At 49.5% G+C, this 17,388-nt stretch overlaps 1 protein-coding gene across 8 annotated transcripts in view; it reads right to left on the bottom strand.

Moving 5' to 3' along the window:
• The window catches only part of PPFIBP2 (PPFIA binding protein 2), a 145,011-nt gene that overhangs the window by 103,424 nt on the left and 24,199 nt on the right, over positions 1–17,388 (bottom strand). For 7 of the 8 annotated variants that reach the window (XM_055355327.2, XM_055355323.2, XM_055355324.2 and 4 more), the window contains exon 2: positions 3,300–3,399. In XM_055355327.2, coding sequence (XP_055211302.1) covers positions 3,300–3,363 — 64 coding nt within the window. In that variant the 5' untranslated portion in view covers positions 3,364–3,399. Of the gene's footprint in view, positions 1–3,299; positions 3,400–16,981; positions 17,053–17,388 lie in introns of those variants that run through there. The other variant, XM_063710633.1, reaches the window with a different exon arrangement.

Raw genomic sequence — 17,388 nt, 5'->3', positions numbered from 1 at the left:
TCCGATACGGTAACGTTTCAGCATAAGCCTAGATCTGGAGGAGGGCATTCCAGGAGAGGGGGGGAGCAAGCGCATGGTTAAAGTGAGATACACCCTAGGAACGTAAAAGGGATGCATAAAGGGCCACGAAAGCCAAGCCATGCTAAGACCTTGCTGGCCGTGGTAAGGGCTTTAAACTTTATCCTGAGATGGGAAGCCATTGAGGAGTTTTGGAGAGAGGAGTGATACGACTTAATTTACATTTTCAGGTTTACTCTACAGCTCTGTGGAAAACAGTCTATAAGGGAGCAAGAACAGACGCAGAGAGCAATCAGAAGACCACGTATTAATTTTGCAGACCCTGGGCAAATCCAGCAATGGATGCACAAGCCTTATACAATGAAAACCACAAAACTCAGATGGGAGAAATAAGAGCTTTAATAAATGAGAATACTACCCTGTCCCTAGAAAAGATTCAACATGATAAAGATTATTTTTAGTCCCTCATTAATCTATCAAGAGCTAACATTTTATAGTGCTTACTATGTGCCAGGCACTGTTCTAAGCACCTTACACATGTTAACACAGGCAACTCTCTAAGATGGGTATTACTATTCTCATTTCTAATATGAGGAAACTGAGGCACAGACCATGTAAGTAACTTGTTGTAGAGCTAGGTTTTCAAACAAGTAGTCTGGCTACAGGTATTCCTCCCTACCAATCTGCAAAGAACCAGTTTGCAAAGAATGCCTTCTCTCTATAAAACTCTCACACCTGTTCCAGACAGAAAAGCCCAGGAGCCCTTCTAGATAGAACCTTCCAAGATGGAGGACTAAGGAAATGGAAGGATAGAGCAGTTTGTACTGGAAGATCAGAAGATTAGGTCTCCTGGGTTTCACACAACCCACACTTAGGGGCCCTCTCTCCACACACATCCCAGATTCTCCACTGCAGATCCTGGGTCAAGGCAAGGCCTTAAGGATGCAGCCACATAATGTCTCTCAGAGACAAAATGAATTTTGCCAGAGGCTCTGTCATTTCAAGAATGCCTGTATGGAGAAATCAGGAGGCAGAAAGAGGTACTGACCCCACACAAGGCTACTTTTCTTTAGAAGTCTGATTCATCTCTCAAAAATTCAATATTGTGAAAGTGTCAGTTCTTCCCAACATGATCTAAGTTAAATGCAATTGCAATCAAAATCCCAGAAAGTTACTTTGTGATCAAAAAACTGCCTCTAAATTTTATACGAAGAGGCAAAAGGTAGCCAACACAACACTGAAGAACAAAGTTGGAGGACTGACAGTACCCAACTTCAAGACTTACTAAAGCTACAGTAATCAACACAGTGTGGTATTGGTGAAAGAAAAAATAAATCCATGAAACAGAATAGAGAGTTCAGAAATAGACCTGAATATATATCACAAAAATATAATCAAATGACCTTTGACAAAGCAGCAGAGATAATATGTAGAGAAAAGATAGTATTTTCATCCCTCCCTGACAACCATCAAAGAGGTCTGCCAGGGACTCGCTCAGTCTCCCCTTTGCTCTTTGGCTGAAGGCTCTGAAGTGATGACTGCCTCAGGCATTCTCAGGGAATGATCCTGTGGCTCTTATCCCAATGCACGTGACACCCGGAGGAGCTCACAGGTCAGTATCTCTAAAAGGATTGCTAGGAAATCCACTTTGACTCTTTCTCCTCAATAAGGCATCAGAGACCCTAACCTAGAACAGGACATCTGTATTCCAGAGGGACAGAACTAATAGGAGATTTATATCTATAGATATATATAGATATATATATCTATAGATATAGATATAAAGGGGAGTTTATTAAGTACTATTAACTCACACGACCACAGGGTCCCACAATAGGCCGTCTGCAAACTGAGGAGTAGGGAAGCCAGTCTGAGTCCTAAAGCTGAAGAACTTGAAGTCTGATGTTCGGGGGCAGGAAGCATCCAGCACGGGAGAAGGATGTAGGCTGGGAGGCTAAGCTAGTCTAGACTTTTCATGTTTTTCTGCCTGTTTTATATTAGTTGGCAGCTTATTAGATGGTGCCTACCCAGATTAAGGGTGAGTCTGCCTTCCCCAGTCCACTGACTCAAATGTTAATCTCCTTTGGCAACACTCTCACAGACACGCCCGGGATCAATACTTTGCTGCATCCTTCAATCCAATCAAGTTGATACTCAGTATTAAACATCACAACATCCCAGTCTATGGATCCTCTGAAAAAGCAGGACATTAGTCATGGCTTCTCAAGGGCCCTCTATCCACTGAGAAATTGAGAAGCAGACAGATGATAGCTAGAATACATCACAGTACCAACAATAACCTGAAGAAGCTGCAAGACACAGGCATACTCTCCCACTTCAGGCTCAAACACCAAGAGCCCTCTGTAAGTCAGATGAAACCCTCCAATGGGAAGGAAAAGCAAATGCCTGACAAAGGGCAGTGTCAGGTACTCTGAGTACTTCCTGGGGTCTAGCCACACTTGGCCCAATACCTTCCTCCATGCTCTCTTCCAGCCACAGCTCAAACAATGAACGGCAAAGTTCCAAAGAAGCACATCCAATCTACCAATGAGGTCACTGAAGTGTATCAGGTAAAGTCAGAAGACTTGGGACCTTCTGGAAAGATTTCCAACAAAACGTTTGGTCTAATCAATATAGGCTTCTGGTTGCTCCCATGAAGAAAGGAATCAGCTGGAACAGCTAATTGATAGTCCTTTCAAATTAACCACAGCTTTGCTAGATCTTTTCTAAGAAAAAGTCCCCTACTGGCTAATGCAAATACTAAAACCAAACAGTTGAGATGGATAAAAAACAATATGGCATAAAGAAAATTTGAATCGTTAATTGAATTAATACAAAACTGCCTCTCATCTCTGAAACACACTGGAGAACATCTGAGGACGCTGACACCTGCATTAGGTGGCAAAGTCTGCTAGATTTCAAGTTTCAGATCAGCTATAATAAGCCATGAAAAGCTCTGAAAATTTTACATTAGAATCAGTCTCACTGAACCCAAACTGCCTCACAGCCAGAATCCAAACTGAGACGGTAGATGGTAGGTACATCCACACTGTCTCAGCAGAGACCAGAACGATCACACCAGACGTCAGAGAGTTGTATAAGTTCGTATCAAAAAAAAAAAAAAGAGATTACATACACAATATCACTACTGAAAAATAAATATAACAAAAGGGGCTTTTCTCTATGCCAAAAAAAAAAACAAAAAAAAAAAGTAAAAGGAGAGAAGCAGTTTCTGGAATGTGGAGGATGAGACCTTGGTTGCTGGGGTTCCCTGGGCGTACCTGCAATGATCCCGTCCATTTGCTCCAGGGCAGCTTCCAGCGCATGACTAGCATCAGAAGCCATGACTCCTTTTGCCTGCCTGGCCTCCTCCTCTTCTTACTGAAAATTCAAATACAGAACAAAGGAAAAATTACAGAGTTCCATGTTACGCACACAAGATCGCAAAAACCTCTCATTCCATCATCACACAACGTGTTTTCATAAGAATCATAGTAGCCGACATGTAGTTTCTGCATCTCCATGGCCTTTTCCCTCTTGGCATGAGTGCTTTTTCCGTGAATCTTTAGCACACAATCCCATTCACTTCTGTAATGAGAAACCACCAGGGCTCTCCAGCGTCACCTGTGGCAGCAAGACGGCAATTGTTAACACCTCACCAGGTGTAACAATTGGAGTCCCAGGTTCCAGAAGCTCCAACCCCACTGTGAAAGGCGCCACTAAGTGGCGTAGGAGAGCAGCGCACCTAACAGAGACACTGTCAGGGCGTACAAGGCAATGCAGTACACGGGCAGGGCCTGGGACAATCCCTGCAGGCATTTAACTGTCTTACATCTGCATTTGCCCTAGGCCTGCAGTGCTTTCCTTGGGTGGGTGTGAGCCAGGCTGAGAGGGCTCAAATGCCACTTCCACTCCTCCAATTGGGAAAGTGTGCACTGCCTAGGAAGTCTACAGGCCACAAGGATGTAGAGATAGCACCCAGAAGCACCATAACTGACCATCTTAGATCCACTCTACCCAGCACGATTTGAGGTTCAGAATCCCATCTTTTCAGGGCAGATGAACACCTCCAAGGATACACAGTCCAGCCACTCCCTTAATGCTGTATCCCCTAGCTATAGCAAAGGGGAACTGCCCAATGCCTCTCCCCTGTCCCTCAGGCAATTGCTTCCATCTCTGGACAACTCTACCTCAAGGAAGGTCTTTAGTTTAAACCCTCTTCCTGCAGCCTCCTCTCATTTTTCTTGTTCCCCACCCTCTCCCTGGGTAGCAAGGAGGGATTTACAATAGCACTTGTAATCCCAAGAGAATTAGCTCATGTCTGTAAACTGGAGGAGTTGCTGTTTGCTCATTCAGCAAATCTACACATGTGCCGAATGGCCATACATGCTGTGGAGAACAGAGGCACGGCTCCCACACTCAAGCATGGTGCAGCAGAGGAAACAGGTGGTTCTGAGGCTCTCTGCCAGTTTTTCCTGTGAAGTGGGACACTTAGAGTGAAGACAGGAAAATGGGCACCACCCAGGAATGGCTTCAGAGATGGTGTGGATAAGGATCTCAAGACCAAGGAACCACACTGGACTGCACTAGGAAATAATAGTTAAATCCACAGGCTCCAAAGTCAGATGGCTTGAGTTCAGACCCAGCTCTGCTATGTACTGTGTGATCTCTGAGCCTCAGTTTCCTCATCTGTAAAATGGGGATAACAGCATCTAACTCATAGATGTCATGATTAAAATTATGTAGAGAGCACTAAGCACATTCCTTTGCACAAAGTGGTCAATATGTTAGCTTTTTTTTTAAGTGAGGATATAACATCAGGACATATTTTTGCCAGCTCAGAGGAAACTTTAAACAAAAATAGGTAGGTGCAGGGAGGGAGAACCAGATAAACTCAGGAGGCTGGTTCGTTTGGAGGCGGCAGGCATGGGGAAGGAAGACAAGCAACTATGCTTGTGGAGGGGGAGAGGGCAGGGATTTACAGGTGCTAAGGCCAAGGAAGGTTCAGAAGCAGGCATTCAGCCTCGGGGGTCAAGAAACACTGCACAGTTAGCTTAGAGGGAATGAGAATGGGAGCTCGCAGGGTGTCAGGGAACTTCAGTGGCACCTCAGGGCCCTGGCAGGAGCCAGAAAAGGCTGCAACAAGGAACAGAGCTGCTCTGAGGTGAGAGGAGCAGCCAGGCCGCTACAGGGCGAATACGGTGTGGAAATCCTGGGGCCTGAATGGAGGCCAGCTTTGGTCAGGATAAAAGAAGAGGTAGCAGGGAAAAGGGGGGAAGCAGGAGGAGGGAAACAATCTGCAGACTCTCACCTGTTCAGCATAAGGGATATTAAAAGTTTGAAATAATCCCTCCAAATGCTTCCCACTGCTCTTTCTCTAAGGGGAAAATTCCCAACTCCTTACTGTGGCCTATGAAGCAGGTTTCAGGATCAGGCCAGGCCATGCTCACATCTCTCCCCACATGGCTCATGCTTCAGCAGCACTGGTCTCCTGTCTGCTCCCGAGCCCTCCAAGACCTTCCCTCCTCTGCAATACGCCTGCCATCCCCCTACCCTGAGCTCACTTCCTAGTTGTCTGCATAGCTGATTTATTCTCATCCTTCAGGTCTCAGATCCAAAGTATCAGAGAGGGCTTCCCCACACCGCCCCCCGGCACCACGTAAAGCAGCCCCTTCAAAGCACAACAAATCCACAGTATCTTGTTCTATGTATTTGTTTCCTTGCTAACTGGCCACCTTCTCACAGAGGCAGAGGGACCCTGTCTGCCTTGTTTACTCCCAGGTTCCCACTGTGTAACAGATAGATACTTATGAATAAATGGACAGATCCATGCAGCCAGCATTGTGCTAGGCCCTAGAAGGATATTGATAAATCAGACCTAGTATCTGCCCCCATGAACCACACAATCTAGTGGAAGAGACGGAAGTATGAACAAATAATTATGACACAGTGCAAGGTATGTTGATAGAGGCAGGTGTGCAAGTTCCCTGGGTCTTGAAGGATGACAGAAGCTTTCTCAGAAGGTGAGGAGGAGAATGCTGTTCCAGGCAGAGAGTGTGGTGCACATGAAAGCCAGGGAAGCATGTAAGGACAGGATGTAGTTGGCAAAGGCCAAAATGGTTGATGAGATCACGCAGGAGCACCCAGCTGCTCAAGATGAGTCAAAGCCTTCCATGGAATTCACATATGCAGTACAAGGGCAATGCATGAGAGGAGCCTGGGAATCACACCCACAGCATCAGGGGCCTGGATGCCAATGCCTAACAAATCAGGTGGCCTCAGATGTAAACATGACAGAGTGTCAAACCCAGAGGGCCCAGGCTATGTGCCCCCGCAACAGAAGGGCCATAAAACAAGACCCATGGGCCCTCTGCCCAGCGATGAGTTTGTATTTGGCAAACAGCAAGCTGGGTGGACCTGTGGGAGCTGGCCTGAAGTGAAACATGATTCAAGGTGTATCGTATTCACAGTGCATGACTAGCATCAGAAGCCATGACTCTTTTTGCCAGCCTATTTTCCTCTTCCTGAAAATTCAAATACAAAACAAGGAAACATTACAGAGGGTTCCACATATGCATACAAGACCACAAAACCACTTAAATCCATTATCATACAATGTACTTTCATAAGAATCCTAGGAGCTGATGTGTAGTTTCTGACAACACAGAAGCAGCCAAATGGAAGAGATGCATACAGCAAGGGACTGAGGAGTGGGGAGGGATGCATGGAGCTTCCATACCCTCTCCAGGGCTGCTACCCAGCAGCACTTCCACGGGTTCACCAACCTGGAAGCTCTCCAAACCCCTTCCTTCATTTAGGGTTTCTTATAGAAGTTCCATTCCATAGATATGATTAATCCAATCATGGGTCACTCAGTCCTTGGTGATTGAACTCAAGCTTCAGCCCCACTCTCCTCCCCGAGGTAGGAGTTGGGAGGATTGGGAGTGGGGCTGAAAGTTCTAACCCTCTAATCACCAGGTTGGTTTCTCTGGTAACCAGCCCATGCAGGAGTGGCCTCATTAGCATAAAGTTGAGTAAGGTTGAAAGCGGCTTATTATGAATAACAAAAGTTGCCCCTTTTCTGTGCTAGCAAACTGGAAGGAGACCAAATATATACTTTTTTTATTATAGTAGACCCCCTTATCCTTGGAGGATACGTTCCAAGAGCCCCACTGAATGCCTGAAACAGTGGATCGTACCAAGCCCTATATATAGAATACGATGTTTCCTGTATCTACAGACCTCTGATGAAGTTTAATTTATAAATTAGGCACGGCACAGTAAGAGATTAACAATAATTAGTAATAACATAGAACAATTATAATACACTGTAAAAACATTATGTGAATGTGATTTTTTGTTTTGTTTTGTTTTTGTTTTTGTTTGAGACAGGGTCTCACTCTGTCACCTAGGCTAGAGTACAGTGGCATGATCTCGGCTCACTGCAACCTGCACCTTCCAGGCTCAAGCGATTCTTGTGCCTCATCCTCCTAAGCAGCTGGGATTATGGGTGTGTACCACCACGCCCAGCTAATTTTTGTATTTTGGGTAGAAGACAGGATTTCACCATGTTGGCCAGGCTGGTCTTGAATTCCTGGCCTCAAGTGATCTACCCACCTCGGCCTTCCAAAGTGCTGGGATTACAGGCGTGAGCCACCATGCCTGGCCCTCTTTCAAAATACCTTACTGGACGGTACCTTGGGTAACTGAATCCCAGGAAAGCAAAACCGTGGGTAAGAGGGGGCTACTGTATATCATAGTATCACAGGTCTCAGAGGTAAACATGCTGTCTGATGACATGTAGTGCGTTCAGTGTCCTCCACATCGGTTCCTCCCACAGGGACACAGCATCTCCTAGGGAGCCAGGGCTCCTCAGGGATATGGGGCTTAAGTGCACCAAGCTCCAGAAGCAACACACCAGGGAGAAGACAGAGAGAGCCAGAATCCAAGCCAAAATCCCAAGCGACATGTGAAAAATCAGGGTGACATCTAAGCAGATGGTGGGAAGTAGATTTTTTTTTTTTTTTTTTTTTTTTTAGATGGAGTCTCACCCTGTTGCCCAGGCTGGAGTGCAGTGGTGCAATCTCAGCTCACTGCAACCTCCGCCTCCCGGGTTCATGCCATTCTCCTCACTCAGCCTCCCGAGTAGCTGGGACTACAGGTGCCCGCCACCACGCCTGGCTAATTTTCTGTATTTTTAGTAGAGATGGGGTTTCACCATGTTAGCCAGGATGGTCTCGATCTCCTGACCTTGTGATCCACCCACCTTGGCCTCCCAAAGTGCTGGGAATACAGGCATGAACCGGGATGTAGAATTTAAATCATGCTCCCCAGCAATGAGAGGAGAGCTACAGCAGCTACCCAAGGGCCTTACACAGCATGGACAACAGAGGAATCAACAATGTGCCATGGGGACTGTACGAGGGGCACCCAACCTCCCAGGAAAGAAAGAAGTGGACACAGAGAAGGATATTGCTCTTATCACACACAATACAGTGACAGTTGTTACATGGGACCAAAGCACTTTTCATTCTCTCTGGACACTTAACATAGCTGGCATTTTGACCCTAATGAGCAGGCTGGCTTCTGATACTGAGACACTGTCTCATCCCTGGCCATAAAGATAAGGCAGGGTATGTTGTTTAAGAAAAAATGCAGTCCATCCACAATTCATCCTTCCTTCACTCACAGGCCTATGTGTGTGCTGTCATCTTCCTATCTGGGACAGCATCTGAGGCTGGGGGTCCTGCTCATTACAGGACTTAACCCTTCTCTTCGCTACCAGTGAGGGAGAAAACGATCCCACACCCCTCAGCTGTAAATGCAGCCAGTGAGGAAAAGCCATGTTTTAGAATGGCAAGGTATGATGACATGCCACAGCCACATGAACTGCACCACACAAAGGCCAGTTTGGCACCTGGAAGTTGATTAAGGAGCAAGATCTGTATGTGTTCTAAAATTTGAAAGTGAGTCACAATTGAACCCCATCATCTGGTATGTTCTGAGGCAAACAGTGATTTATATACTGCGTTAACTCCTTTCATGTTTGGCAAAAGAAAATTTGAAGTAGGCAGCAACCACTGATTAAGGTAAGTCTGAAGCAAGTAAACCTTTGTTTACTCCACCCACACTGAATTCCATTTCTAAGCTTCTTTTCTCTCAATAAAAATGGTTAGGTTGTAATTGATGTTTGGAGCAGGCTCACAGAGCCCTGGATGCTGAAATGAACTAGGAACAGATCTGGAAGTCACCGCTATTCCCTGTGCCCCCAGGATATTCTGAGCCTTGGACACAGGTGAGCCAGAGCCAAGACCTGACTCCTTAGCAGCTGCCACTAGACAGGGGCCAGTGTCTCTGCCTGGAAATCAAGGCCTGGGGAAGGAGGCCTCAGCCAAGAACCCCACCACAACCACAGAACCTAACTCCTTTCCTACCTCTCCCTTCCCCAAGTGGCAAACAGATGATAAAGAAGTGTCACTATATTACAAGAAATTGGAGTCTTTTCCCAATAATTTACAGGCCTCCCATAAGCCATAGCTGCTCTTAAATGGTTATTTTAAGAAATACCTGCTCCCTCTCCCTCTCCCTCTCCCTCTTTCCACGGTCTCCCTCTGATGCCGAGCCGAAGCTGGATGGTACTGCTGCCATCTCAGCTCACTGCAACCTCCCTGCCTGATTCTCCTGCCTCAGCCTGCCGAGTGCCTGCGATTGCAGGCGCGCGCCGCCCTGCCTGACTGGTTTTCGTATTTTTTTGGTGGAGACGGGGTTTTGCTGTGTTGGCTGGGCTGGTCCCCAGCTCCTAACCGCGAGTGACCGGCCAGCCTCGGCCTCCCGAGGTGCCGGGATTGCAGACGGAGTCTCGTTCACTCGGTGCTCAATGGTGCCCAGGCTGGAGTGCAGTGGCGTGATCTCGGCCCGCTACAACCACCTCCCAGCCGCCTGCCTTGGCCTCCCAAAGTGCCGAGATTGCAGCCTCTGCCCGGCTGCCGCCCCGTCTGGGAAGTGAGGAGCGTCTCCGCCTGGCCGCCCATCGTCCGGGATGTGAGGAGCCCCTCTGCCCTGCCGCCCCGTCCGGGATGTGAGGAGCGTCTCTGCCCGGCCGCCCCGTCTGAGAAGTGAGGAGACCCTCTGCCTGGCAACCGCCCCGTCTGAGAAGTGAGGAGCCCCTCCGCCCGGCAGCCGCCCCGCCCGAGAAGTGAGGAGCCCCTCCGCCCGGCAGCCGCCCCGCCCGAGAAGTGAGGAGCCCCTCCGCCCGGCAGCCACCCTGTCTGGGAAGTGAGGAGCATCTCCGCCCGGCAGCCACCTCGTCCGGGAGGGAGGTGGGGGGGTCAGCCCCCCGCCCGGCCAGCCGCCCCGTCCGGGAGGGAGGTGGGGGGGTTAGCCCAACGCCCAGCCTGCCGCCCTGTCCGGGAGGGAGGTGGGGGTTCGGCCCCCCCGCCTGGCCGGCCACCCGGTCCGAGAGGTGAGGGGCGCCTCTGCCCGGCCGCCCCTACTGGGAAGTGAGGAGCCCCTCTGCCCGGCCAGCCGCTCCGTCCGGGAGGGAGGTGGGGGGGCCAGCCCCCCACCCGGCCAGCCGCCCCGTCCGGGAGTGAGGTGGGGGAGTTAGCCCCCCGCCTGGCCAGCCGCCCCGTCCGGGAGGTGAGGGGCACCTCTGCCCGGCCGCCTCTACTGGGAAGTGAGGAGCCCCCCTGCCCGGCCAGCCACCCCGTCCGGGAGGGAGGTGGGGGGTTAGCCCCCCGCCTGGCCAGCCGCCCCGTCCGGGAGGTGAGGGGCGCCTCTGCCCGGCCGCCCCTACTGGGAAGTGAGGAGCCCCTCTGCCCGGCCAGCCGCTCCGTCCAGGAGGGAGGTGGGGGGTGTCAGCCCCCCGCCCGGCCAGCCGCCCCGTCCGGGAGGGAGGTGGGGGGGTCAGCCCCCCACCCGGCCAGCCGCCCCGTCCGGGAGGGAGGTGGGGGGGTCAGCCCCCCGCCCGGCCAGCCACCCCATCCGGGAGGGAGGTGGGGGGGTTAGCCCCCCGCCTGGCCAGCCGCCCCGTCCGGGAGGTGAGGGGCGCCTCTGCCCGGCCGCCCCTACTGGGAAGTGAGGAGCCCCTCAGCCCGGCCAGCCGCCCCGTCCGGGAGGGAGGTGGGGGGGTCAGCCCACCGCCCAGCCTGCCGCCCTGTCCGGGAGGGAGGTGGGGGGTCAGCCCCCCGCTTGGCCAGCCGCCCCGTCCGGGAGGGAGGTGGGGGGGTCAGCCCACCACCCAGCCTGCCGCCCTGTCCGGGAGGGAGGTGGGGGTTCGGCCCCCCGCCTGGCCAGCCGCCCCATCCGGGAGGTGAGGGGCGCCTCTGCCCGGCCGCCCCTACTGGGAAGTGAGGAGCCCCTCTGCCCGGCCAGCCGCCCCGTCCAGGAGGGAGGTGGGGGGGGGGTCAGCCCCCTGCCCGGCCAGCCGCCCCGTCCGGGAGGTGAGGGGCACCTCTGCCCGGCCGCCCCTACTGGGAGGTGAGGAGCCCCTCTGCCCGGCCACCACCCCGTCTTGGAGGTGTACCCAACAGCTCATTGAGAACGGGCCATGATGACAATGGCGGTTTTGTGGAATGGAAAGGGGGGAAAGGTGGGGAAAAGATTGAGAAATCGGATGGTTGCCGTGTCTGTGTGGAAAGAGGTAGACATGGGAGACTTTTCATTTTGTTCTGTACTAAGAAAAAATTCTTCTGCCTTGGGATCCTGTTGATCTGTGACCCTACCCCCAACCCTGTGCTCTCTGAAACATGTGCTGTATCCACTCAGGGTTGAATGGATTAAGGGCGGTGCAAGATGTGCTTTGTTAAACAGATGCTTGAAGGCAGCATGCTCGTTAAGAGCCATCACCACTCCCTGATCTCAAGTACCCAGGGACACAAACACTGCGGAAGGCCGCAGGGTCCTCTGCCTAGGAAAACCAGAGAACTTTGTTCACTGGCTTATCTGCTGACCTTCCCTCCACTATTGTCCTGTAACCCTGCCAAATCCCCCTCTGTGAGAAACACCCAAGAATGATCAATAAAAAATTAAAAAAAATAAAAAAATAAAAAAATAAAAAAAAATAAAAAAAAAAAGAAATACCTTTTGCTATCCCTAAGCTTAAGAGAAAGCCTCTTTAAAGGATCTAAGAAACCTCTTTGGTAGAGTGGAGCAAGAAGCCATTTGGAGCATCCAAAAATAAAAAGGACAAAGACAGATATGAAGGAATTTGATGGCAGCGCTAAATTCTCAATCACATCCCATATTAACCAACAACTACTTTCTTTCTAAAGGGCAAAGGAGAGAGAGTACAGCTTTTATATACAGACAGACTTGAGTGAAAACATGGGCTCTGCTGCATAATGGCTGTGAGTCTTTTAACCTCTTTTAGCCTCAATTGTCTCATCTGTAAAATCAGTATAAAATCAATTTCATTGTTTTGGGCAAATGTAAATAAGACAGAACTCAGGTAAACATTGCAGGCTGAACCTAAACATTTAATTTAACTGCTCATTTAACAAGAGAGACATAAACTCAAAAGGACACAAGGTCATAGCCATAAGGGAGATGCTAGGGTACAGTTCTGTAGCAAGCCTGCAAGGCCAGCCAGTTCAAAAGCTCTGGGAGAGACTTCCTCAGTCATATGAAATTGACAGAACACCTGGTGCATCTGAACATCTTAACAGACTTACATAATTGGTGAACACTGTTTAATTCAATAAGAACAGATAATGACAAATGGGGGGAAAATAATAAAGCAGCAGAACCAGCATTTTTCTAGAGATACAGATAAAAATACATGACTAAAAAAATTAAGCAGCTGCATCTGAGGAAGAACAATGGGGTGGGGAGGTGGAGAGGTGGCTGTTTTAACAAATTACATACAATTATTTGAGTCTTTAAATTGTGTGGATATACAGTGGTGATTAAAATTAAAAGAAATAAAAAAGATTAAAAGAAATAATACATGTGGCATGGCAGGCACAGTGCCAAGATTAAATTAATGCGGCATCTGTCTCCTCTTTAGTTACCACATATTGGGCAGATAACTGTTAGCTACTTGCTAAGGGTTTATCCGACATTATCTCACTTAATCCCCATACCAGTTAGGAATTATTCTCCCCATTACAGATGAGAAAACAGATTAGGCAATTTGCCTGAGGATGCACACCATTTTTCCTCCTGTTCTTCCACTTTCCTGAGACAGAAACCCATTTGGAGGGTTCTGAGGATAGAGTTGACATGATCTGACTTAACCTTTTAAAAGGATTACTCTGGCTGCTTCTTGGAAAATAGACTGCAGGGGACGCAGCAGTGAACACAGGAAACCCGGCAAGAGATGAAGTGACTCAGACCATAATGAATTAGATGTTCTAATTCCTGATATACCTTGAGGACAAAGCCCGTAAGATTTACTGATAAACTGGACATGGGCATGAGAGAGCAGAGTCAAGCGTGCCTACACGGTTTTTGCCCTGAGTACCTAGAGAATGTGGAGGCCTGCAGGAGCAACAATGTGGGATGTCTGGGGGTGAAATCAGGAGACTGGTTTTCGAAACGTTCAGCTTAAGAGGCCTATAGACACCTAGGAAGTTATGCTGAGTAGCCATTTGGAAATAGGAGTCTGATGTCTACAGAGAAGTCTGGGATGGCGATGTCAATTTGGGAGGCATCTTCATAAAAATGTATTTAAGCAATTGCATGAAGTGACTTAAGAAGTGGTATAAAAACAGAGGAAGCCCCAGGACTCCCTGACACACTCCACCATGCAGCCACCAGGGAGAAGAGGAATGGACAAAGGAGACAGGAGGAGCAGCCAGAAGTGAGAGTGGCACCCATAAGCCAACCAAAGGGTTTCTGGATAGAGGGCGCAGTCAGGTGCACCAAATGCTGCTGAATAAGACCAGAGCACTTCTCTCCAAACTCACGCTACTGGTGATCTCATCTGCTCACACAGCCTCACCTGTCCCTGTATTACCTCACCCTAGATGACTACAATAGCCTCCTAACCGGTTACCCTCCTCCGAACAGCCCTCCCCATTCACTCTGCACTGAAGATTCACCTATCTCGTGGTCCTCAAACTTTGCTGTTAATCAGAACCACCCTGAGAACTAATCAAGCAAGAGGCCCAGCCTCCTGTAAGTAGAGAGCCTGACCTTTATGGCTGATCTAGCCATTCGGGTGATTCTGATTCTGACCAAAGTTGAGGAACTGACGGAATGCAAACACAGCCCTGCACCAGGCGCCCTTTTGCTTAGACAGCCTCAGGGGCTGGCCACCAGCCACACAGTAGAAATCATGGTCTATCATCTTATGGACTCAACCTACTTGGTCACGGCTTTAACTTTTACCATACATACCTTTTGGCAGACCTCTGCCCCATCCTCACCAGATGCCTTATCACTAGCGGACTGATCCTAATTGTTAGTTAATTGGCTGTCTGCACTGCTTTCCAGCTTTTATGCCCATGCCTACAGCTGTCCCTGCTAAATTCCCATCAAGCCAGCTCTTCCAGGTAATCGTACTTAATTCTGACTACCTAAATGGGATCTCCCTGATCATCTTTTTTCATCCTGAAGGAAAGGGATGAGAGCAGCTGTGCACAGCCATCTCCCCGAAAACTGTGCCATGTGTCTGGGTCCCTGTGGGGTCCCCCATTCTGTAAGCACTGGATAAGTGTTTACAGATTTATTGATAAAATAACCAATTCATTGTCCATGGGAATCTAAAGCCTGGGAGATAGTGGGGACTGGAGTGAGGTTGCAGCATGTTCCCCTACAACAGCCCCAAACTCTTCCCGTCCTGAACACCCACCTCCCTCTCTATATTCTCACAATGGGTGGGACCCAAATGCTTCCCATTCCACCTTGGTGATGCCCCCATGGTCACCAAGATAAAAACCTGGGAGTCAGCCTTGGACCCTCCCTTTTGTTACCCACATCCAACTGGGCACCAGATCTGGTAAAATCTCCCTCACTCTCTTTCAGATCTGTCCCCTCATCTTCACCTGCCCTGCCGTCATCTCCTATCAGAGTGGCTGCACTGGCTTCCTAACCAGTTTCTCTGCCTCCAGCCTCACCGCCCCCCCACACCCCTCATCCTCCACACTGCTGCCAGGAGGGTGGGTCTATTTCACAAATCTTACCAAGGCTTCCCAGCGTTCACAACGCTTCATCAGCTTTCTATCACTCAGGCAACAAAGGGGTGCTTGGGGACCTGGAGAGGAAGTTAAGGACCCACAGAGCAGTTAGGAGAGTGGGCTCTGTAGTCAGACCTGCATGTAGATCCAAGTTCTTTCCTTCATGAGCTGTGCCCCTGACAAGCTCCTTAACATAATGAACCTCATTTTACCTAATTATAAAATTCAGGTGAAAAGAGACACATTGTAGGACTAGAGATTCAAAACTGGGTGGGAGTTGACAACCCCAGCAGTTTTCATTCTCCTGGCCATATCTGGCTCCTGCCCTGAGCAACAGCCAAGCTATTCTCCCCAGCTTGCTTCTGCTTTTGGGGCTTCTTCAGTGTTTTAGCTGAAGTCCTTCGTTCTACCTGCTCAACTCCCACTCCTGTTTTGAGGCCAAATTCCATCATCATTATCTCCAAGGATCCTCTCCCATCCATCCCCCAGATGGAAGTGACTACTTCTGACTGGGTCCCCCTCGCCACTCCCAGGACAGACTTCTCCAGGGCACTTTTGTCTAAGTGGTAAGGCCCTCACAGGCAGGGCCATATGTCTGACCCCGGAGCTCAGCTCCCATTCTAAAAGGGAGAAAGTGAAAGGAAATAAAGAGGTCATCGGTCTACACTGGCAAGGCTCTCAGCGTAGCAGTTCAAGTTGTCCCCACCTTCTGCCCAGGGCCACAAGCTGTACCTGTCCTCCACAGGTCCTATAACATCCAGAGGTCACAACCCCCACAGGATCAGATCTGACAGTGGAGAGGAGAAGCCGCACACCTGGCCTGCAAAGACAGCTCCTCAGAGCAATGGCAGAGCCCACAGACACTGGCTTTATATCACAATGAGGGACAAGACCATGGTGCTAAATTTCCCTCAGGACAGAGGAGCCCAACACAGAGAGATATCCTGTCAGGACAAAGAGGAGCCATAGCAGGACAGAGGGGCCAGGCTGCTGAGAACGTTGCTATCAGAGTTGCTGAATGCCTTTAGTGAATATCGGAGTCTAATAAAAGTGAAGAGGCAGAGCTTTGTTTTCTTTTGTCAATGAATAGAAGCTTAAGTAGCCTAAAAGAAGCTGAAGAGGAGAAAATAGAAGAATGCCACTGAAGGTGAACAAGCATGCTTAACTGGTCCCCATCTAATCATAGTATCAGTAACTCCTAAGAGCAAACATTTGTTCAAAGCTTTACAGCAACAAAAATATTTGGCACATACAAGGTTCCTTGTTTCAACCTAAACATCCTAGATCAGGCTGTTCTGATTAGTCAGTTAAGCTCAGGCCAGTGGGGGCTGAGATCTGTCAGAACTGCAGAAAGGGCCCTGAATCTAGACACAGGCTGGCAGTGCTGGGTGGTGGCAGGGGATGAATGCAATATTTCTTGCTTAGCATCTTTTTCCCGCTATACCAGGTTAGTGAGTTTTATGCACCGGGTATTCCCAGCCACTCCCTGTCAGGCGAGTTCCAGGATATCCTTAAGAACATTTGTGCTGGAGCCTAGTTCTGCTGAACCCACTGGAAGGATTCCTTTTGCTTTCTGGTCCTTCCATTGAAGACACAGCCCAAGTCCTGTCACATGTCCCTGCTCCACCACCAGCCTCCTTTGGCAGAGCCAAGCCCAGATGCTTCCACTTAAGCATTTCCAAAAAGCTCGAGCCCTTCTCACCAAACCACAGCCCTTTAAGCAAGGCTCCCTGACCCCAAACAGCATTTCCAGCAACATATCACAACAGCAGGGCATTCAGTCACAAAGCTGCACACTGTCCTCTAAAGAAGGCAAAGAGCAGCAACAGGCACTGAGACCTCACCTCCGGGTGCCCCGAAGTCAGACTCCCTCTGAGCCTAGCTGTCCCACAGTCTCAGCAGCGACATCCTCCTCCTACTGGAAATGGCAAGCTTTTTAAGAGAAACACCACCCCAAAGACATGAGAATGAGACACCACGAGCCCAGCCCACAAGGAGGAGCGCAGGGTCTGGCCAGGAAACGGGTGTGAGTCTGAGGTTCTGATGGCTCACACCCAAAAGCACATCTGACCTTCTGAGCTTCAGGAACACTAAGAAGCTGATGTCAAGTTTCCTTCACCGTGTTTGCCTGATGTTGAATGCTCGCTTCACCCTCCTCTGACTCTTCTCACGTATTTCTGCTCTCGATATTCTGCCTTTGTTCCCCTCTCTCTCCAAGCTGATCCTTTTCCCAACTCAAGCACTGATTAGG

Source organism: Gorilla gorilla, chromosome 9, assembly GCF_029281585.2.
Source record: "Gorilla gorilla gorilla isolate KB3781 chromosome 9, NHGRI_mGorGor1-v2.1_pri, whole genome shotgun sequence".
Lineage (NCBI taxonomy): Eukaryota > Metazoa > Chordata > Mammalia > Primates > Hominidae > Gorilla > Gorilla gorilla.
This window is presented reverse-complemented; position numbering and strand designations above follow the sequence as displayed.